Source organism: Coregonus lavaretus (assembly GCF_964263955.1).
Source record: "Coregonus lavaretus genome assembly, chromosome: 19".
In the NCBI taxonomy this organism is placed as follows: domain Eukaryota; kingdom Metazoa; phylum Chordata; class Actinopteri; order Salmoniformes; family Salmonidae; genus Coregonus; species Coregonus lavaretus.
In genome coordinates this window covers 38,264,255-38,285,844 of record NC_140006.1, presented here as the reverse complement: position 1 = coordinate 38,285,844, position 21,590 = coordinate 38,264,255, and the positions used below count along the sequence as shown (strand labels likewise).

General features: G+C 45.1%; 1 protein-coding gene across 1 annotated transcript in view; it reads right to left on the bottom strand.

Annotated features, from left to right (window-relative positions):
- LOC311146392 (kinesin-like protein KIF1A) overlaps window positions 1-21,590 on the bottom strand; it is a gene marked incomplete at its 5' end in the record, with an annotated part of 49,256 nt that overhangs the window by 16,240 nt on the left and 11,426 nt on the right. The window contains 26 exons of the mRNA XM_084182891.1: window positions 959-1,139; window positions 2,894-3,029; window positions 3,164-3,249; window positions 3,391-3,509; window positions 3,795-3,932; window positions 4,094-4,272; window positions 5,269-5,417; window positions 5,540-5,636; window positions 5,762-5,834; window positions 5,936-6,116; window positions 6,401-6,484; window positions 10,923-11,029; window positions 11,311-11,390; window positions 11,553-11,628; window positions 11,741-11,820; window positions 14,005-14,204; window positions 15,152-15,190; window positions 15,290-15,432; window positions 15,757-15,835; window positions 16,004-16,082; window positions 16,256-16,273; window positions 16,381-16,446; window positions 16,667-16,744; window positions 17,096-17,207; window positions 17,340-17,518; window positions 20,874-20,942. Coding sequence (XP_084039017.1) covers window positions 959-1,139; window positions 2,894-3,029; window positions 3,164-3,249; window positions 3,391-3,509; window positions 3,795-3,932; window positions 4,094-4,272; window positions 5,269-5,417; window positions 5,540-5,636; window positions 5,762-5,834; window positions 5,936-6,116; window positions 6,401-6,484; window positions 10,923-11,029; window positions 11,311-11,390; window positions 11,553-11,628; window positions 11,741-11,820; window positions 14,005-14,204; window positions 15,152-15,190; window positions 15,290-15,432; window positions 15,757-15,835; window positions 16,004-16,082; window positions 16,256-16,273; window positions 16,381-16,446; window positions 16,667-16,744; window positions 17,096-17,207; window positions 17,340-17,518; window positions 20,874-20,942 — 2,828 coding nt within the window. The remainder of the gene's footprint in view (window positions 1-958; window positions 1,140-2,893; window positions 3,030-3,163; window positions 3,250-3,390; window positions 3,510-3,794; window positions 3,933-4,093; window positions 4,273-5,268; window positions 5,418-5,539; window positions 5,637-5,761; window positions 5,835-5,935; window positions 6,117-6,400; window positions 6,485-10,922; window positions 11,030-11,310; window positions 11,391-11,552; window positions 11,629-11,740; window positions 11,821-14,004; window positions 14,205-15,151; window positions 15,191-15,289; window positions 15,433-15,756; window positions 15,836-16,003; window positions 16,083-16,255; window positions 16,274-16,380; window positions 16,447-16,666; window positions 16,745-17,095; window positions 17,208-17,339; window positions 17,519-20,873; window positions 20,943-21,590) is intronic.

Sequence of the window (21,590 nt, the reverse complement as noted above, 5' to 3'; positions counted from 1 at the left end):
AAACTATGATCCCTTATTGATGTCACTTGTTAAATCCACTTCCATCAGTGTAGATGAAGGGGAGGAGACAGGTTAAAGAAGGATTTTTAAGCCTTGAGACAACTGAGACATTCAGAGGGTAAATGGGCAAGACAAAATATTTAAGTGCCTTTGAACGGGGTATGGTAGTAGGTGCCAGGCGCACCGGTTTGTGTCAAGAACTGCAACACTGCTGGGTTTTTCACACTCAACAGTTTCCCGAGTCCATGCCCCAACGAATTGAGGCTGTTCTGAGGGCAAAAGCGGGTGCAACTCAATATTAGGAAAGCGTTCCTAATGTTTTGTACACTCAGTATATACTATTTACTACTTGCAATATGCTGCACTGATTATGATCACATTTGGTGGACACTTGTCTTTCACCATCAGACGAGTCTGCCATAGGAATAACACTAACCCTTAGGAATAACACTAACCCTTGGGAATATCACTAACCCTTGGGAATATCACTAACCCTTAGGAATAACACTAACCCTTGGGAATATCCCTAACCGTTAGGAATAACACTAACCCTTACGAATAACACAAACCCTTACGAATAACACAAATCCTTAGGAATAACATTAACCATAAGATTTTTGTTTAAATCAAGAGAGGATGGGGTGGTTTCTGGATAGAGAGAAGTGAAAATTCCTGAATGGCACGGCGTCGTCATAGCAATGAGCTATGAGACAGTTAGAATATGAGGACTGCCAGAGTTAAAGTACTTGAACCATAGACACTTGCAGTTGTTCCTAAGAGGAGATTTTAGAAACAAATGCCCCCATATGCAACATCTTGTCATCATCATCATTCCAAATGCTTTTCCTCACTGACATCTTGTCAAGTCTCTCTCAAAAACATTTAACCTAAACCTCAAGACACTTCCTGGTCAAATAAAGTATAAAATACATCAAAAAGCTGGGTGGGAGGCACTCACTTGAACTGGCAAAAGATATCGGCATATTCGGCGGAGATGCTGGAGGCCTGCAGCACGGTGACCCTGAAGGTGAAGGTGGATCCGATGCAGAGGTGGGACAGGCCCTTCTCCTGGTTCAGCTCCAGAGGTAGTTCCAGACCCAGAACCCCCTTCAACGGGCTCTGAGGGGCCTCCGGAGTGGCTGTGACGGGGGACAAGTCTGTGGTCATAGTGAGTACATGTCGACCTTTCAGTTAACATTTCATTTTCATATTATGGTTTATTTGGATAGGGACCGATACGAAACACATCGACACATTGAATAAACAATTATCCGATGCATTGCACCCTAGATAGGCGTACATAAATACAGTGGGGAGAACAAGTATTTGATACACTGCCGATTTTGCAGGTTTTCCTACCTACAAAGCATGTAGATTGTCTGTAATTTTTATCATAGGTACACTTCAACTGTGAGAGACGGAATCTAAAACAAAAATCCAGAAAATCACATTGTATGATTTTTAAGTAATTAATTTGCATTTTATTGCATGACATAAGTATTTGATACATCAGAAAAGCAGAACTTAATATTTGGTACAGAAACCTTTGTTTGCAATTACAGAGATCATAAGTTTCCTGTAGGTCTTGACCAGGTTTGCACACACTGCAGCAGGGATTTTGGCCCACTCCTCCATACAGACCTTCTCCAGATCCTTCAGGTTTCGGGGCTGTCGCTGGGCAATATGGACTTTCAGCTCCCTCCAAAGATTTTCTATTGGGTTCAGGTCTGGAGACTGGCTAGGCCACACCAGGACCTTGAGATGCTTCTTACGGAGCCTCTCCTTAGTTGCCCTGGCTGTGTGTTTCGGGTCGTTGTCATGCTGGAAGACCCAGCCACGACCCATCTTCAATGCTCTTACTGAGGGAAGGAGGTTGTTGGCCAAGATCTCGCGATACATGGCCCCATCCATCCTCCCCTCAATACGGTGCAGTCGTCCTGTCCCCTTTTCAGAAAAGCATCCCCAAAGAATGATGTTTCCACCTCCATGCTTCACGGTTGGGATGGTGTTCTTGGGGTTGTACTCATCCTTCTTCTTCCTCCAAACACGGCGAGTGGAGTTTAGACCAAAAAGCTCTATTTTTGTCTCATCAGACCACATGATCTTCTCCCATTCCTCATCTGGATCATCCAGATGGTCATTGGCAAACTTCAGACGTGCCTGGACATGCGCTGGCAGTGGGACCTTGCGTGCGCTGCAGGATTTTAATTCATGACGGCGTAGTGTGTTACTAATGGTTTTCTTTGAGACTGTGGTCCCAACTCTCTTCAGGTCATTGACCAGGTCCTGCCGTGTAGTTCTGGGCTGATCCCTCACCTTCCTCATGATCATTGATGCCCCACGAGGTGAGATCTTGCATGGAGCCCCAGACCGAGGTACAGGTAACGAGTTCAAACAGGTGCAGTTAATACAGGTAATGAGTGGAGAACAGGAGGGCTTCTTAAAGAAAAACTAATAGGTCTGTGAGAGCCGGAATTGTTACTGGTTGGTAGGTGATCAAATACTTATGTCATGCAATAAAATGCAAATTAATTACTTAAAAATCATACAATGTGATTTTCTGGATTTTTGAAAATCAGCAGTGTATCAAATACTTGTGTATCAAATACTTGTTCTCCCCACTGTATGTCTTCTCTAAACATATTTGTGCGGTTAATATCTGTGGACCACAATGGGAATAAGTCCTTGACTTTGTTTGTCATCCTCAATGATTTGTACTGTGGGCGCTGCCATTGTACACCATTGAATATCTATTTATAGTAGAAAGGGGGGCCTAACTTTGAGACCACACTTGCAATACCAACAGAACTTACATAACAAATTATATTATAGAGAAATCAGGTGTGATGATGATTGTGATCAAGTGTGAAGATGATGACGAAGATGCCCTCACCAGCACAGGTGTTGTTGTTGACCTCATCAGGGTCAGCTCCTATGTCAGAGGTCTGTCCCTCCCCCTCAACAAAGCGGAGCTCCTCTTGGGAGGTGTTAGAGTGGGACATGCCGCCAGAACACGACTCTGTCTGGAACTGACCAGACAAACACTTGATATTATATATATTAGAACCCTTTTAGATAATGACACTGCATTGTTTTAGATACAGCATGCAGACAGTGGCTTGGCAAATACTCAAGTTTTTATATAATTTCTTACTGATTCTACCTTCTCAAACTGTTGGTCCTCAAAGGAGATCTTGGCAGTTCCTGACTGTCTGACACCAGAGCCATAGTCAGGGGCTTCTTCATCAGCTGGGGAGAGAAGACAGCTGGTTGGTTACGACTCCAAACACTCAACAAACACTAGAAGCATCCATAAACAAACTGTAATAGCTGCTGGATCACTCTGTCTTAGTCGGTCTCAGTCACACTACAAGAGTCAACTCTCAGTACCTGAGATGGCCTGCACTGCCACCCTAAGGAAGCCCTTCACCTCTCCCTTCTCACTGACGATGGCCACACGGTGCACCAGGGGCACGGGGTACAGCAGGTTACTCAGGTACACAAACGCCCTGTGGACGGGGACAGAGAAGGAGAGCGGGAGAGATAGAGAGGAGGAGCAGGAACAGACACAGGGCAATCATTTCAGAGCGTCGTAGAATCTTGAGGTGGTCTCTAGTGGGGCCCTGTTCAAATATTTTTCATGTGTATCCTCCCCTCCGTATCTGTATCTTATTGGATCTGTTTCCATCCTTTTGCTCTCATAATGAAAACACTGGCTGCTTAGTGATTACCTCAAGGAAGGAAGGGAAAGACGGATACATTTGAAAAGAACAGGGACTGGGTCCATGACTGACCTGCCCACCAGACGGAACCATGGGAAGCGGTCATAGAATGGGTCTCCCCCGGTCAGGGCCTGGTCACAGTCCTCCACGGTGCTGCTGGGCACCTCCGCCGCACGGTCGTACATCTCCCTCATCAGGTCCAGCCTCTGTCTACAGGGGGCAGAACAGTCAACACACAGTCAGCACTAATTACATCAAAGCAACAGACACAGTAAAGTAGATGCTGGGTAACGTAAACCCATATAGTCCTACATACCTGAGCTACGTTTAAAATAAACCTGTACAAACTCCCACGATCCCCCCACACATACCTGAGTTTCTCCAGGGTCCAGTAGTGTGTGGCCCCGTTCTTCTGGTCCTGGACCTCCACTGCTACGATGGTGCGGGGGAAGGGCCGTCTCTCCCTCTCCTTGGCCACACTGGGGGGCAGCAGGTCCGGGGGCAGTGGGGAGTACAGTGTGTCGGTCAGCAGCACAAACTGGAACTGGACCTGCAAAGGAGAGAGAGGATCATTTTTACATTTTAGCACGTTAGCAACAAATTAGTTTTGTTGTAGAATGTTGTTGTCAATTTAAATCTAATTTCACTGACTCAACGAACCGATTCACAATTGTAAAGGTTCAATGACAACGCAAGGATATTTTTTTTCAATACCAGTCTTTGCTGACTCATTGAATGGATTTACAGTTTCCATTTAACATTTTTATACTTTAGTCATTTAGCACACTCTCTTATCGAGAGTGACTTACAGCAGTGAGTACATACATTTTCCTATTTTTTTGTACTAAGAATAGTAACCGTCTAATTCTATGCACACTCATTTGGTAGATTGACTGAACTGATTAACAACGCAGTATCATTTGACTGATATCTTACAGTTTCTACGTGGAATCTTTGTTCTACTTTATAGATATAATGTACAGTGAGCTCCAAAAGTATTGGGACAGTGACGCATTTTTTGTTTTTTTGGCTCTGTACTCCAGCACTTTGGATTTGAAATGATACTTTGTGCCCAATAGAAATTAATGGTAAATAATGTGTTGTGTCATTATGGAGTCACTTTTATTGTAAATAGGAATATAATTAATTACGATTCATTTCTATTGAGCACAATAATATGAAACACAACTAAAACAAACAGCAAATGCATCTAACAAGTTTGTAGAGTCACAAGCTTGATGTAATCATTGCGTGCTATGGAATATGGGACCAAATACTAAACTTTTGACTACTTTAATACAGATAAGTGAATTTGTTCCAATACTTTTGGTCCCCTAAAATGGGTGGACTATGTACAAAAAGTGCTGTAATTTCTAAATGGTTCACCCAATTTGGATGAAAATACCCTAAAAAATGCTGTTTAACCTCATAGTCATTGTATCATTTCAAATCCAAAATTCTGGAGTACAGAGCCAAAACAACAACAACAAAAAATGTGTCACTGTCCCAATACTTTTGGAGCTCACTGTATATAATGACAGTGTACCTTCTTCTTCAGCTCCACACTGATGGCGTTGGCTTCCTTGAGGAAGATGGCGTTGCCCCACAGCAGGTCCCTCAGGGAGGTGAACTGGTAGAAACGCCACTTACGGAATGCCCACAGTGCAAGCTCCGTCTCACACTTGGTCCACGGAACTATGGGAAAAACTTCAAACATTCCATCATTCTAAAAATGCTCCATTGTCTGGCCTCAGCAACGGGCATCTTATTTCAAAATTATTGTAAAAATGTGAAGAAAAGGTGGATCACTGTCTCACCTTCCTCCTCAGGCTCCTCCTCTTCCTCTGGGGACTCCAGGCAACGGGAGTTTCTGTCCACCTGTTTCTGCAGGGCCTCCAGTTTACTCTCATAGTCCTAGGAGAGACCGCGGTACAGACACATCAAATCACATGACAGAAGCCCATATATCGGCCATATATCTCCTATATATTTATAAAAACAACACTTTTAAAGGGGTATCTCTTAGTGGCCTGTCTTACCAGTCGCTGTTGTTCCAGAAGGTTACTGGCCTCTTCTCGTTCTCGGCGGTATTGATCTTCTAACTCTTGAAGCCTGGAGACAAAATTGGCACAAATCAGTTTTAACAAAGTCATACTATATAAAAGTTAATTACAGCTGGTGCTTTGCCAAAGGTAGTCCATCGATTATTGTACCTTGACTCCATCTCTTGCTTCATGTCGATGCCCTGTTTCTCCAGCAGCTCTCTCTGGGCGAAGGCCCAGTCCACAGGCTCCACGGGGGTCTCAGCGCAGGGGGTCCTCTCCCGCTCCTGCCGCGCCTGCTCCGGGTCATTGAAGCGAAACACATGGCTCTTCCCCATGATAATGCGGTTCCCTGGGGTCAGGAGTCAAAGGTCAATCAGAGGTCAACCGCATCACGCCTCAGTCATTTCATACATTTTAACCTATTGATGTTTTTCTAACCCTGGAGTGTTCACGTGTGAATCACCTGGGATGATTCTTTGTGTATTTGTAGATGTTGTATATGGAAGCAGATTCATGCCAAAACAAATAAAACATTTATAAATAAAATCCTTATAGGGTTTTTCAGTATGTTTTACGTGTGTGCTATATATGTTTTGCACGCTCAGTGGAAGACGCTGAGGAGTCAAGATTTACCTGAGCGAAGCAGAGTAGGCGTGGTCACCAGTTTCCCGTTAACGTAGATCTCCGCCCCCTCGCAGGGCTCCAGGATGACGTTCCCTGTGTCATCATCATCAACAGACAAGAACCACCGGGGATGGTGAACATTTGGCCGTTCTACAGTGGCTCCCTTTCCTACGCTACATGTACTGAATGGATAATTGTTTTGCCCTCAACGAGCTGTGATCTACAAAGCCTGGATAGGAAAAGGCAAGTGGGTAAAAGGCAACTGGTTGGCTAGCTACTGTCTGCTTCTGCTGTGATTATACTACTATACCTATAGTCTATAACCTCACTAGTCCACGTCTCTATAGTCTAGAACCTCACTAGTCCACGTCTCCATAGTCTAGAACCTCACTAGTCCATGTCTCTATAGTCTAGAACCTCACTAGTCCACGTCTCCATAGTCTAGAACCTCACTAGTCCACGTCTCTATAGTCTAGAACCTCACTAGTCCACGTCTCTATAGTCTAGAACCTCACTAGTCCATGTCTCTATATTCTAGAACCCAGTCATCCTAATCTATAGTCTATAACCCAGTCATCCTTATCTATAGTCTATAACCCAGTCATCCTAATCTACAGTCTATAACCCAGTCATCCTTATCTATAGTCTATAACCCAGTCATCCTAATCTACAGTCTATAACCCAGTCATCCTAATCTATAGTCTATAACCCAGTCATCCTAATCTACAGTCTATAACCCAGTCATCCTAATCTATTGTCTATAACCCAGTCATCCTAATCTATAGTCTATAACTCAGTCATCCTAATCTATAGTCTATAACCCAGTCTTCCTCATCTATAGTCTATAACCCAGTCATGCTAATCTATAGTCTATCATCCAGTCATCCTAATCTATAGTCTATAACGCAGTCTTCGTAATCTACAGTCTATAACCCAGTCATCCTAATCTATAGTCTATACCCAGTCATCTTTTCAACTCTGCATTGTTGGGAAGGGCTTGTAAGTAAGCATTTCACAATAAAGTCTACACCTAATCTATAGTCTAATCCTCTCCTCTCTTCTCCAGACCATTTCCGGAGACCTTCTCCCTTACCTCACCTCGCTCATCAACTCATCCTTGACCGCTGGCTATGTCCCTTCCATCTTCAAGAGAGCGAGAGTTGCACCCCTCCTCAAAAAACCTACACTCGATCCCTCCAACAACTACAGACCAGTATCCATTCTTTATTTTCTCTCCAAAACTCTTAAGCGTGCCGTCTCTAGCCAACTCTCCTGCTATCTCTCTCAGAATGACCTTCTTGATCCAAACCAGTCAGGTTTCAAGACTGTTCATTCAACTGAGACTGCTCTTCTCTGTGTCACGGAGGCTCTCCGCACTTCTAAAGCTAACTCTTTCTCCTCTGCTCTTATCCTTCTAGACCTATCTGCTGCCTTTGATACTGTGAACCATCAGATCCTCCTCTCCACCCTCTCCGAGATGGGCATCTCCGGCGCTGCTCACTCAGACGGAGCTGCTCTTCCTCCCGGGGAAGGACTGCCCACTCCATGATCTCGCCATCACGGTTGACAACTCCATTGTGTCCTCCTCCCAGAGTGCAAAGAACCTTGGCATGACCCTGGACAACACCCTGTCGTTCTTGCTAACATCAAAGCGGTGACCCGATCCTGCAGGTTCATGCTCTACAATATTCGCAGAGTACGACCCTGCCTTACACAGAAAGCGGCACAGGTCCTAATCAAGGCACTTGTCATCTCCCGTCTGGATTACTGCAACTCGCTGTTGGCTGGGCTCCCTGCCTGCGCCATTAAACTCCTACAACTTATCCAGAACGCTGCAGCCCGTCTGGTGTTCAACCTTCCCAAGTTCTCTCATGTCACCCCGCTTGTCACGCCCTGGCTCTGGGGACACTGTTATGTTGAGCCAGGGTGTGTAGATTTCTGTGTTGTAGTTCTAGGTGTTTCATTTCTATGTTGGCCAGTGTGGTTCTCAATCAGAGGCAACGAGTGTCAGCTGTGGCTGGTTGTCTCTGATTGGGAACCACATTTAAACAGGCTGTTTTCCCACAGTAGTTGTGGGATCTTGTTTCTAGTTGGTTTGTGTTAGACCGTGAACTGTCACGTTATCGTTTTGTTTATGTTGTCGTAATATCGCTAAATAAAGAGTATGTTTGCCTGCAACGCTGCGCCTTGGTCCTCCTCTCTTACCGACGATCGTGACAGAAGATCCCACCAGAACTGGACCAAGCAGCGGGTCCAGGAGCCATCGCCAGGGAAATCCCTAGCGGATATCCAGCGCCTTCTCGACTGGGTCAAGCTGGGTGAGGAAGAGAGGGGCTTGACGTGGAAGCAGAAGGGCGAAAGGCTGGCGAGAAGTATGGAGACCTGGTCCACGGGTAGGAGTGAAGCCCATACATTTTTTAGGGGGGGGGCTAACGCCGTGGACGACGGGCCAGCAGGAGACCGCGACAGAGCGGGCCAGCGGGTTGGCAGAGGAGGCCGCCAGGTTACAGGGGCCACTGGTCAAAGAGGGGATGGAAGGTGTAGAGGCACGGCGAGAGGTACTGGGGTGTGTTACCAGTCCGGTCCGGCCCGTTCCAGATCCCTGCGTAGGGCCAGTGGTGTGTGTCCCCAGTACGGTCCGTCCTGTTCCTGCTCCCCGCACCAGGCCAATGGTGCGCGTCGCCAGCCCGGCCCGTCCTGTTCCTGTTCCCCGCACCAAGCCAATGGTGCGCGTTGCCAGCCCGGTCCGGCCCATTCCTGCTCCCCGCACCAAGCCAATGGTGCGCATAGCCAGCCCGGTCCGGCCCGCTCCTGCTCCCCACACCAAGCCAGTGGTGTGCGTCGTCAGCCCGGCACGGCCCGTGCCTGTTCCCCACACCAAGCCAGTGGTGTGCGTCGTCAGTCCGGCACGTCCCGTGCCTGTTCCACCGGTGCTTCACGCCGGAGCTAGAGCAATCCGCTCCACCAGTGTGCAGTCCAGCTCCGGCCAGCGGGGCCAGACCGGACCAGGGATACTTTGGGGGGTTGGAGAGGGAGCGGGGATCAGGCCCGGAGCCGGATCCGCCGCCTAGGCGGAGTGCCCACCCGGTCCCTCCCCTGTGGTATTTGGTTGGCGCGGTCGGAGTCCGCGCCTTTAGGGGGGGGTACTGTCACGCCCTGACTCTGGGGACACTGTTATGTTGAGCCAGGGTGTGTAGATTTCTGTGTTGTAGTTCTAGGTGTTTCATTTCTATGTTGGCCAGTGTGGTTCTCAATCAGAGGCAACGAGTGTCAGCTGTGGCTGGTTGTCTCTGATTGGGAACCACATTTATACAGGCTGTTTTCCCACAGTAGTTGTGGGATCTTGTTTCTAGTTGGTTTGTGTTAGACCGTGAACTGTCACGTTATCGTTTTGTTTATGTTGTCGTAATATCGCTAAATAAAGAGTATGTTTGCCTGCAACGCTGCGCCTTGGTCCTCCTCTCTTACCGACGATCGTGACACCGCTCCTCCGCACACTCCACTGGCTTCTAGTTGAAGCTCGCATCTACTACAAAACCATGGTGCTTGCCTAAGGAGCTGTGAGGGGAACGGCACCTCCTTACCTTCAGGCTCTGATCAGACCCTACACCCAAACGAAGGCACTACATTCATCCACCTCTGGCCTGCTAGCCCCCCTACCTCTACGGAAGCACAGTTCCCGCTCAGCCCAGTCAAAGCTATTCGCTGCTCTGGCACCCCAATGGTGGAACAAGCTCCCCCACGACGCCAGGACAGCGGAGTCACTGACCACCTTCCGGAGACACTTGAAACCCTACCTCTTTAAGGAATACCTGGAATAGTATAACAGTAATCCTTCTACACCCCCCCCTCCCCCAGTGGTGGTTGTCCCACTGGCTATCCTAAATTGAATGCACCAATTTGTAAGTCGCTCTGGATAAGAGCGTCTGCTAAATGACTTAAATGTAAATGTATAACCCAGTCTTCCTAATCTATTGTCTATAACTCAGTCATCCTAATCTATAGTCTATAACCCAGTCATATTAATCTATAGTCTATAACCCAGTCATATTAATCTATAGTCTATAACCCAGTCTTCCTAATCTATTGTCTATAACCCAGTCATCCTAATCTATAGTCTATAATCCCAGTCATCCTAATCTATAGTCTATAACCCAGTCATCCAAATCTATAGTCTATAACGCAGTCTTCCTAATCTATAGTCTATAACCCCATCATCCTAATCTATAGCCTATAACCCAGTCATCCAAATCTATAGTCTATAATGCAGTCTTCCTAATCTATAGTCTATAACCCCATCATCCTAATCTATAGCCTATAACCCAGTCATCCAAATCTATAGTCTATAATGCAGTCTTCCTAATCTATAGTCTATAACCCCATCATCCTAATCTATAGTCTATAACCCAGTCTCTACAGAGTCTCTATAACCTCTGGAGCACTCAGGCATAATCTGCTGATTATTCCTCCCATAGAAATATAACTAATAGAACTAGCATGGTTCGTCCACAATTGGTCAATTCAGTCTCACCTTCTCCCCCGGGGCCTGTGGTGCTACTGAAGGTGCAGTGCTCATCTTGGATAAAATGGCCGCTGAGCACAATGTCCTGGCGACTTCTGGCGTCATCACGACCCACCCTGAGGGAAAGATACGGAGGATATGGAGTCTAGAGTGATTTTCTGTACGCAGATGTGTTTCTTGTAAGAAAGCTATTTCAGTCTTCACATTCTGAAGATGAGAAAATATCCTAGCCCACTTCACAGGACCATTGATATTCCAGGTAGTCAATTTAAACAGCTGACCCCCTACTCCAAATCCATATATACTGTACTACAGGACTGGAGCCCACCTCAATAAAAAAGTGTTCTCAATGAAAAGTACACATTTCCTGCAGATTAAAGAAAACAGTAGTTCTTACTTGGTGGTCCCATCTTTGATGTAGTAGAGTAAGCACTCAGACATCAATGGGTCCTCATTTAGGTTCACCAGGTGAGGGGTCTAAAAGAAAGACATGAACATTATGACTTTGTGTCCAAATGTTGTTGACAGGGGTTGTTGTAGCATGATGGGAAAAAATGATTATGTACAGAGCATTATGGGTACTGTAGTAAATATCATTACAGTTGTGATAGGGGTGTACTGTATTTTTGAGGTTCTGACCTTCTTGGGAGAGAACACGCCCACGGTGCCTCCATCTTCTCTCATGGCCACGCCCATCTCAGCCAGTAACGCCTCCCTACAGATAGCAGAGAGCCACGGTAATTTGGGTTAGGGTTTGGGTTAGTTATAACGGTTATTTAAGACAGAGGGACTCAGATGAGGATAATGGTTAAATCCGTCTAACACACCTCTGCATCCGGATATCTTCAGTACGGCGCAGCTTCTCCTCCCATGTCTCATTGAGCTCTGCAATGATTTTCTCTGTTTCCTAGGGTGGAAAGAATGACAAATGTCTAAGTTGGCATGGTACATACAGTGGGGAAAAAAAGTATTTAGTCAGCCACCAATTGTGCAAGTTCTCCCACTTAAAAAGATGAGAGAGGCCTGTAATTTTCATCATAGGTACACGTCAACTATGACAGACAAAATGAGAAAAAAAAATCCAGAAAATCACATTGTGGGATTTTTAATGAATTTATTTGCAAATTATGGTGGAAAATAAGTATTTGGTCAATAACAAAAGTTTCTCAATACTTTGTTATATACCCTTTGTTGGCAATGACACAGGTCAAACGTTTTCTGTAAGTCTTCACAAGGTTTTCACACACTGTTGCTGGTATTTTGGCCCATTCCTCCATGCAGATCTCCTCTAGAGCAGTGATGTTTTGGGGCTGTCGCTGGGCAACACGGACTTTCAACTCCCTCCAAAGATTTTCTATGGGGTTGAGATCTGGAGACTGGCTAGGCCACTCCAGGACCTTGAAATGCTTCTTACGAAGCCACTCCTTCGTTGCCCGGGCGGTGTGTTTGGGATCATTGTCATGCTGAAAGACCCAGCCACGTTTCATCTTCAATGCCCTTGCTGATGGAAGGAGGTTTTCACTCAAAATCTCACGATACATGGCCCCATTCATTCTTTCCTTTACACGGATCAGTCGTCCTGGTCCCTTTGCAGAAAAACAGCCCCAAAGCATGATGTTTCCACCCCCATGCTTCACAGTAGGTATGGTGTTCTTTGGATGCAACTCAGCATTCTTTGTCCTCCAAACACGACAAGTTGAGTTTTTACCAAAAAGTTATATTTTGGTTTCATCTGACCATATGACATTCTCCCAATCCTCTTCTGGATCATCCAAATGCACTCTAGCAAACTTGAGATGGGCCTGATCATGTACTGGCTTATGCAGGGGGACACGTCTGGCACTGCAGGATTTGAGTCCCTGGCGGCGTAGTGTGTTACTGATGGTAGGCTTTGTTACTTTGGTCCCAGCTCTCTGCAAGTCATTCACTAGGTCCCCCCGTGTGGTTCTGGGATTTTTGCTCACCGTTCTTGTGATCATTTTGACCCCACGGGGTGAGATCTTGCGTGGAGCCCCAGATCGAGGGAGATTATCAGTGGTCTTGTATGTCTTCCATTTCCTAATAATTGCTCCCACAGTTGATTTCTTCAAACCAAGCTGCTTACCTATTGCAGATTCAGTCTTCCCAGCCTGGTGCAGGTCTACAATTGTGTTTCTGGTGTCCTTTGACAGCTCTTTGGTCTTGGCCATAGTGGAGTTTGGAGTGTGACTGTTTGAGGTTGTGGACAGGTGTATTTTATACTGATAACAAGTTCAAACAGGTGCCATTAATACAGGTAACGAGTGGAGGACAGAGGAGCCTCTTAAAGAAGAAGTTACAGGTCTGTGAGAGCCAGAAATCTTGCTTGTTTGTAGGTGACCAAATACTTATTTTCCACCATAATTTGCAAATAAATTCATAAAAAATCCTGCAATGTGATCTTCTGGAAAAATACTTCTCAACTTGTCTGTCATAGTTGACGTGTACCTATGATGAAAATTACAGGCCTCTCTCATCTTTTTAAGTGGGAGAACTTGCACAATTGGTGGCTGACTAAATACTTTTTTTCCCCACTGTACATGGCATTACTTAGCATCGTGGTTAGCCTACCTCACCCTTGCCATCTCTCTCTAACTTCCTTCTCCTCCTCTCTTTCTCCATCTGTCCCCAGCCGTCTCCCTCTCTCTCCACTGCCCTTCCTCTCCTCCTCTCTTTCTCCATCTGTCCCCAGCCGTCTCCCTCTCTCTCCACTGCCCTTCCTCTCCTCCTCTCTTTCTCCATCTGTCCCCAGCCATCTCCCTCTCTCTCCACTGCCCTTCCTCGCCTCCTCTCTTTCTCCATCTGTCCCCAGCCGTCTCCCTCTCTCTCCACTGCCCTTCCTCTCCTCTCTTTCTCTATCTGTCCCCAGCCGTCTCCCTCTCTCTCCACTGCCCTTCCTCTCCTCCTCTCTTTCTCCATCTGTCCCCAGCCGTCTCCCTCTCTCTCCACTGCCCTTCCTCTCCTCCTCTCTTTCCCCTTCCCACCCTGTCTCTTTCTCCTTCAATCTCTCTAGCTCATTCACTCACTCACCCACTACCTCTCATTTCACCCTCCCTCCCTCCCTCCTCCCTACCTTGAGCCTCTCTATGGCCTCCTCGGAGGCGGGGCTGAAGATGCGGTCGTGCAGGTTTGCCATGGAGCCCGCGCGGCTGGACAGAGCGGAGAGCGAGGGGGAGGGGCTCATCCCAGTCATGGCATTGGTCACTGTGGATAGATCACCCATTTGATTGACAGCCTGGCGATTATTGACAAAGTTGTTGTAATCGCACAAGTCTGCCAGAAGAAGAGCGGGAGCGTGTGGGGGAGAGAGAGGGAGAGAGAGGGAGCAGACAGCAGGAAGGTGAGGAAGAGGAGACATTGGGGCGGAGAGAAAACAGAGAGATGGACAGAAGGAAGAAAAGGAGGGGGAAAAAAAGAAGAAGAGCTGAAACAAAATGGATTGTAGAAGCAGAGACAGGTGCTTACCAAAGCCACTGCAGAGAGAGGAGCGAGAAAATAGCAACTTAAACCGATGGAATATGGAAAGCATACGATAAGTTAGAGCCAATGCATTTCTCTGACATTCATATGCAAAATACATACAATACCAAGCTAAAAACAAGCAATCTTATATGAAGACCAGCCAATATATAGGGCAGGCAATCTAGAAGAAATGTATTTTAGTTCTTACTTGCAGCATAATCTCCAGGCTGAAAGGCTGTGAAAGCATTATTCAATTAAATTCAATGCAATTCCAAAAAATGTTATTCATCCCGCAAGGGACAATTATGCTGGGCAAGCAGTGTGAATTAGAAGGTAGCTGAGCTCTAGAGCCCCAACCAGAGCCCACATTAAGAACCTGGCATAGCATAGCTCCTCTACAGAAGCAGAGCGTCCAATCAGCTAGCTACACACCCAGAGAACCGGAGTGTAACCAAGGCTGCATGCATCCCAACAGTCTAAAATGGCTTCCTCCCCTCGTCTCTTCTTGATCTGCACTGATCTGAAAGGACTGGACAGGTGAAGGTCTGTTCCCTAAGAGGAGTCCACCATCTTGCTTTCACCTATCCCGTGTTTGCAGATCAGTGCAGATAAGGAAGAGGAAATGAGGACTTGGAAAGTAACTATGAGAGCAGTTTCTCCTGTCATAGCTCTGTGTTGTATGGACTCTAGTGTGATAAAAGTTAGAGCTTAATTTTCAAGTTAGCTGCAAAAGCGTGAGGTTGCCAGAATATACACACTTTTCAAACCAGCTATCACAGGACCAGGACATCGATATGCTGAGAGGAGAGGGGAGAGAGAAGAGTGTGTGTGAGACACTCATCCTGTGTGTGTGTGTGTGTGTGTGTGTGTGTGTGTGTGTGTGTGTGTGTACTCACTGTCTATGATATCTCCCAGGCCCTGAGCATAGAGGAGGTCCTTGAGGCGACACACCTCCTCCTTCAACTCACGCACCAAACGGTTGTTGGGGTCCTCGTTGATGACAGCGTTACAGCGGATCTGCTTAGCGCGGTCAGCATACCTGAGAGGTTGAAAACCATTAAAGGGGAAGTTCACCCCAAAATCTAAATTCTACTTTTTTCATAACTATATGAAAAAATCGGAATTGACAGTGAAAACATGGGAGCCTTCAAGGTATCATTATTTGAAGCTCCTGGATTACTTTCTGGTTTAGTCTCACAATGCATTGTCATTACACTTGTGTACATTACATTATAAAGGGGCAGGGGTTTGGAACTAAAACTGCTCCTCACAAATAATGACAGTGATAGTGAAGTACTATAGGGTCACCCAATGACTACTATGTTTTTAACCGGAGAATGTTACCTCAGAGCTGGGTTCTTACCTGAGGGTGCTCAGGGTCTCGTCATAGTTGATGTCAGCAGGGCTGAGGGCTGCCACCATGGCGGTGCGAGAGTTACCTCCTAATGGACAGAAAGGGGAAAACAGGTTAATTGGGGATGCCGGCGAGAGGAGGAAGGATTATTTACCGGGCATCTGCAGAGGAATTTTTAAAAAAAGAGTAAGCAGTGATGGGATGCTACAATTGGTGTAGTCTGCAGGATCTGGGCTACTAGGTGGAAAGTACGTACCCAGATTCTCTCTCAGTAGCCAGGTCAGCACTGAGTCTCTGTATGGGATATGGCTCTCCACCTTCTTCTTCTTCTTGTTCTGTTAACAGTTAATCTTCCCAATTAGGATACTGCTTCAATAGAAGTGCCTTTACATGTTGACAAATGTAGGCATACCAGTATAAGAAGAAACGCTTGTTAATCATCTCTAAATACCATTTCCCAAAATATTTTCTCATGACAGAAATTGAATAAGTCATTGAAATGGTGTACCTTATTTGGTGCCGAGTCCTAGAAAAATAAGAAATTGACAGTATTGAATGAATAGACAGTCTTACCAAATTGCTTAAATTACCATACATACAAAGAGTTGTGTACTGAAGAGTAAGGACTCTAACCACTTCAGCTAAAGCAGAGATGACTTTTCCCAGTGTGGTTAGAGATTTGTTGATATTTGCTCCTTCCTGAAAAGGAACAGATGGGGCGTAGTTAATCAAACGAGAAGCCTTGCTTGGGACACAAAAACTACAATCTCCACAATCTCGAGACACAGAGCCTAGGCTTTGTAAAATGCATAGACATGTCAACTAGAAATGTGAACTCAATACTTTGAGGAATTCATTAATTGATATCACTGGGGGATCGGATTCAGCCTATAAAGTAGACCCAAAAATAACCTCTCACCTTCAGCCTGGTTCCTTTGGCTCCTGTAGAGTCGGCTCGCTCACTCCCAGCCAGATCCACCAGGCTGATCTTGCTCACCTTAAACAAGAAACGACTCGGGTGTCATAATTTATTTTGGCATAAATATGCTACCGTACTCTGTATTAAAAAGGAAAAATGCCCAGATTCCTAATACACAGTGGCAGCTCCAATAAACTCTCTTTGAGGACTTATCTGTAATGAGCATAAATGATAACACTGTGGATGTCCAGATAACATGGCAATAGATCTCAACTATAAAAGTGTAAACCATACATATTGGTCAGAGTTATTAACCCTAGAGTGAAAATCACCTATCTACGGTTTATAACTCTATGGCCTCAAACTATTGCAGTAGCTTGAACAGGAGGTTGAACCTGGTTATTAAGTTGTTATAAGCCTGTACCGTACCTTCTCAGATGTGTTCTCTGAATCCATGTCATGTTTCTTCTGAGTGAAGATGATGTTGAAGACAGCGTGAGAGCGGCTGCTGGTCTCATTCATGTTGGTGGCTGCCACCGTCCTGAAGGAAGAGAGAATTTAACCGTATGACATCCATCCATCCCTCTCTCTTCCATCCACCCTTCCAACCCACCAAAGCCACCCGCCCATCCATCCATCTATCATCAATCCATCCATTCAAAGTCCCATTTACCTGGCCTTGTTGCCGGACTCCATGAGGTCCTGGATGTCGTTGTAGGAGGTGACAGCCAGCTTGGACAGGTCCTCCACGTAGGGCCCCATCAGAGGGTGCTCTCTCACACGCAGGTTCCCCTTGTTCTTCGGGTTCAGCAGATCACGCACACGCTCACAGTAGATCTCCATGTAGCTCACCTGTGGAGGTTGTCAATACTCTATATAAGTGCCAATCAAACGAAGTAAGTGCCAATCAAATGTCTATTGAGCACTTGGGGTAGAGAAGACACTCTTAACAGAACTCTTATCTTATGTTTGTGTTATGACAATACTGTGTCCTCCCCATTGCTTTTACATATCACTTGTCTTTGGTTTAAGCACCGTAATGTGGATTTGCCATTTCATGACTGTGACCCACGTTAGGATACAATTAGTTATGGTGGTTCTATATAGATTTAACAGAGCTATTCATATCACCCAGTGGTTAAAGGAAAGGTTAACCCATTTTGAGTGTTATATTGTTTTTGTGCATCTCTGAGTGATGTTCTATCAATTCCCAGGGTTATTTCACGTTTTCATGTGTATCTGAGTTATTGGCATTCAAGCAGGCAGAAATTCGGCCAGTATGACGTAGCACTGTGATAAAGTCGCTCTCACTACACTGGAAGTTAATAGGAATACGACTTTTAGATCACGAAAACGTCTATCATACATGTCAGATTTCAATACTGGCCGATGTCATAACTCGGGAGGATGTCTTCTCTCGATTGAGCCATTGATCATATTTTTGCAATATTCCTACCTCGAGAAATTTGCAATTTAACAGAGGGTCTAGCACACTTTAGTCCAGGGTGCATTGCATGGTGGCGATGCCAGAGATATTATAGAAAGGAGATAGGAATCCAATGGATGAAGTATGTATAACGCACCCACCCAGCAGACTGTCGCCCAATCACGTTCATGCTGTGTCACGCGGTTGCTAAGCTAATCATCACGCAATCCTTTCTCAAAGTCAGTGTATATGTCGAGAAACATGCCTATTTTCCTCAAAAGTACGTAATGTCACAATTCCAAAGCTACTCGATAATACAGATAGCAAGTTAATTATCTCACATCTCGGAAAAGATTTGTAATGTTGTACTTCTTGTTGACGAAATTCGTGCTTCAATCCTTGAAGGAGAGCGCTCCTTGACCCAGAATCGCCCAGAATGCACAGCACGGGCAACATTTCCCATCTCCTCAAAAGTATATCTGCCGTTGCGAATGTCAGACTCGACTCTGTGAGGCACATCGATCTGTAGGTTGAACATGGTGAGATTGTAGACTCCTAAATTGATGGTGCAGTTTGTTTAGGCGATTTTACAGCTAATTAGCTACGTTACATGCTGATATTGTCTTTGGTACTATTGTGTGTAGCCAGTGGCGGCTCCTGAAAAAATTCTCAGGGGGGCAATTTTTCTGATGATTTAGGTGACCTACACACATTTTCAAAAAGATATGTCCAGCAACAACATGAAGACAGGGGCAGCATATAAGTCAATGCCAGAAGCATTTATTGACTGATCTCAAAAGTGTTGGCTTACAAAAGCAAAATAAGTTATCACAGTAAAAATAATCAAGGGTGTTCTTTCACATTCCTCAACACTGCATAAACAATATGCATTTCCATAAACAAATGAAATATCAGCTGAAAATACAGCATCTTGGTATTTGTTCAGATTGCAGGATCAACAAGAGCTTTTACCACATTTTTTGCCTCATGGTTGAATTGGAAATATGTGCACCTGAGCATAATTCACAACAAGCAAGCAGGAGCTTTTGATAGAGGCTACTGAAAACATTGATGCAAGTTATTGGTAATAAGACATTTTTATAGACTTCCATATTCTGCCCTCTTGTATATATTTGTGAAAATGAACAGTGATAGACATTTTGCCTGAAAACAGAATTTGAAAATAATTTCTAGAAAAGGTAAACACAGCTATCTGTATGGCTTTGTAAATATGAACAACCATATTCTGGCCAATTGTATAGATTTGTAAAAATGAACATGAACAGATTTTTTTTACTTTTTTTTAAATGAAAAATAACTATTTTAAACAACATCAACTGTGAACTGATTTGGGCGTGTGTGTGTTAAAGAGACAGACAGGGAGGGACAAAGAGAGAGAGAGGCTACATTACTTGTACTGAAACTGTTCTCTTCTCTCTTTCAATGCAGCAAAGCGGTCAATGACTTTCTCATTGAAATCAGGCATGCTGAGGACTAGTTCCCTCTCCATGGAAAGCATGGCCAGTGCATTCAGACGTTCCTGGCCCATTGAATTTCGCAGGAATGTCTTAACTCGTGTCAAAGTTGAGAAACATCTCTCAGCTTCAGCTGTTGTCATTGGAGTAGTTATGAGGATGTTCAACAGAGTCACAGTCTCAGAGAACGTCTCCTGGAGGTTGTAGCTCATGAGAACCTGGTACAGTGCCAGTGCACCACAGTTTGACTTTCTCGTCGTCGGCAAAAATACCGTTCAGTCTCTCCAAAAGCACACTGGCGATTGAGACTGAGGTTGATTCCGAGATGGGAAGGAACTCAAAAAAGCGCTCCTGCACTTTGTGGTTGCTATCTATGTACCTCAGCACAAGCACCAGCTGTGTCTGTGTAGAAACGTCCGTGGTCTCGTCAGCTTGGATAGCTACGAAGTTCGCCGACTTCACCTCCTCCACAATATGTTCCCTCATGACCGCTAGCATACACTCCAGTAGCTCGTTTTGAATGGTCTTTGATGTGAACTTCTTTCAAAGAGACAATCGAGTTGCACTGAACGTTAGCCATCTTGATAGTAGTACGTGAATTGATTGACGCTGCTACCCGCTCTTTTCTTAGTTACGTTCATGGTTATGTTACGTATGACGAAAGCACGTAAGTGCAAGCCCTCAGAAACCCATAGAGATTGTATTGAAAGCTCTGATATTTGAAAAAAAATTTTTTTACATGAGAGTCTATGAGAGACTTCTGGGGCGATTTTCAACCTGACTGAAATCGCCCCAAAAGGGGGGGGGGGCATTTGAAGCACGACTTTAGCCTGATTGGACATTTAGTGGCAGATCAGACGTCTAGATTAGAACACTGATAACTACTGTTGCCGTGATATAATTGATTAGAAAAAAATCCCTTCCTTTTCCCGTTTGGCAGTGCGTCGCCCATATCGCCCTAATGAACACACCGCCCCTGTGTGTAGCTACGTTTGCTAGCTAGCTACCTAGCTAGCCAGCCAGCCCATAGAGTGAGCATTGCATTGTGGATTTTGTAGTCGACTTGGGCTGCAACTGATTTCCACAACGATTTTCCATGTTGCTACCAAACTTATTATAACTCCAAAATGAAACATCTGTTCACAAAAAATATTGTTCTCACATATTAGTGTTATTTAACACTGTAAATTAAAGGAATGAGTGGTTTTGGGTGGATCTTTCCTATAAAAGCCCTAACCTACTATGGAGTATGCCTCTCCCGTATTCAAGCTTATTCTAAAAACACAAGAGGGTCGGGAGCACTCACCTCTACGGAGTAGGACAAGCTGTTGTCGGTATTGCTGTCACTGATCTTGGTGAAGAGGTCCTCACACAGCTGGCAGAGAAGAAAGCATGGAGGATTATTGTTATTGTTATTTGTTGTTATTATTGTTATTGTTATTTGTATTTGTATTTATTAAGGATCCCCATTAGTTCCTGCCAAGGAAGAAGCTACTCTTCCTGGGGTCCAGCAACATTAAGGCAGTTATATACAATTAAAAATATTACTTGACATTACATTTTATAACACTTTTCACAACACATTAAGTGTGTTCCCTCAGGCCACCATTCTACTATTACATACCTACAATACAAAATCCATGTGTACATGTGTGTATAGTATGTGTCTTATCATGTGTATGTGTATCTGTGCCTGTGTGTGTGTCTCTTCACAGTCCCCGCTGTTCCATGAGGTGTATTTGTATCTGTTTTTTAAATCTGATTCTACTGCTTGCATCAGGTACCTGATGTGGAATAGAGTTCCACGTAGCCATGGCTCTATGTAGTACTGTGCGCCTCCCATTGTCTGTTCTTGACTTGGGGATTGTGAAGAGACCTTTGGTGACATGTCTTGTGGGGTATGCATGGGTGTCCGAGCTCTGTGCTAGTAGTTTAAAACAGACACCTTGGTGCATTCAGCATGTCAACACTTCTTACAAAAACAAGTAGTGATGAAGTCAATCTCTCCTCCACTTTGAGCCAT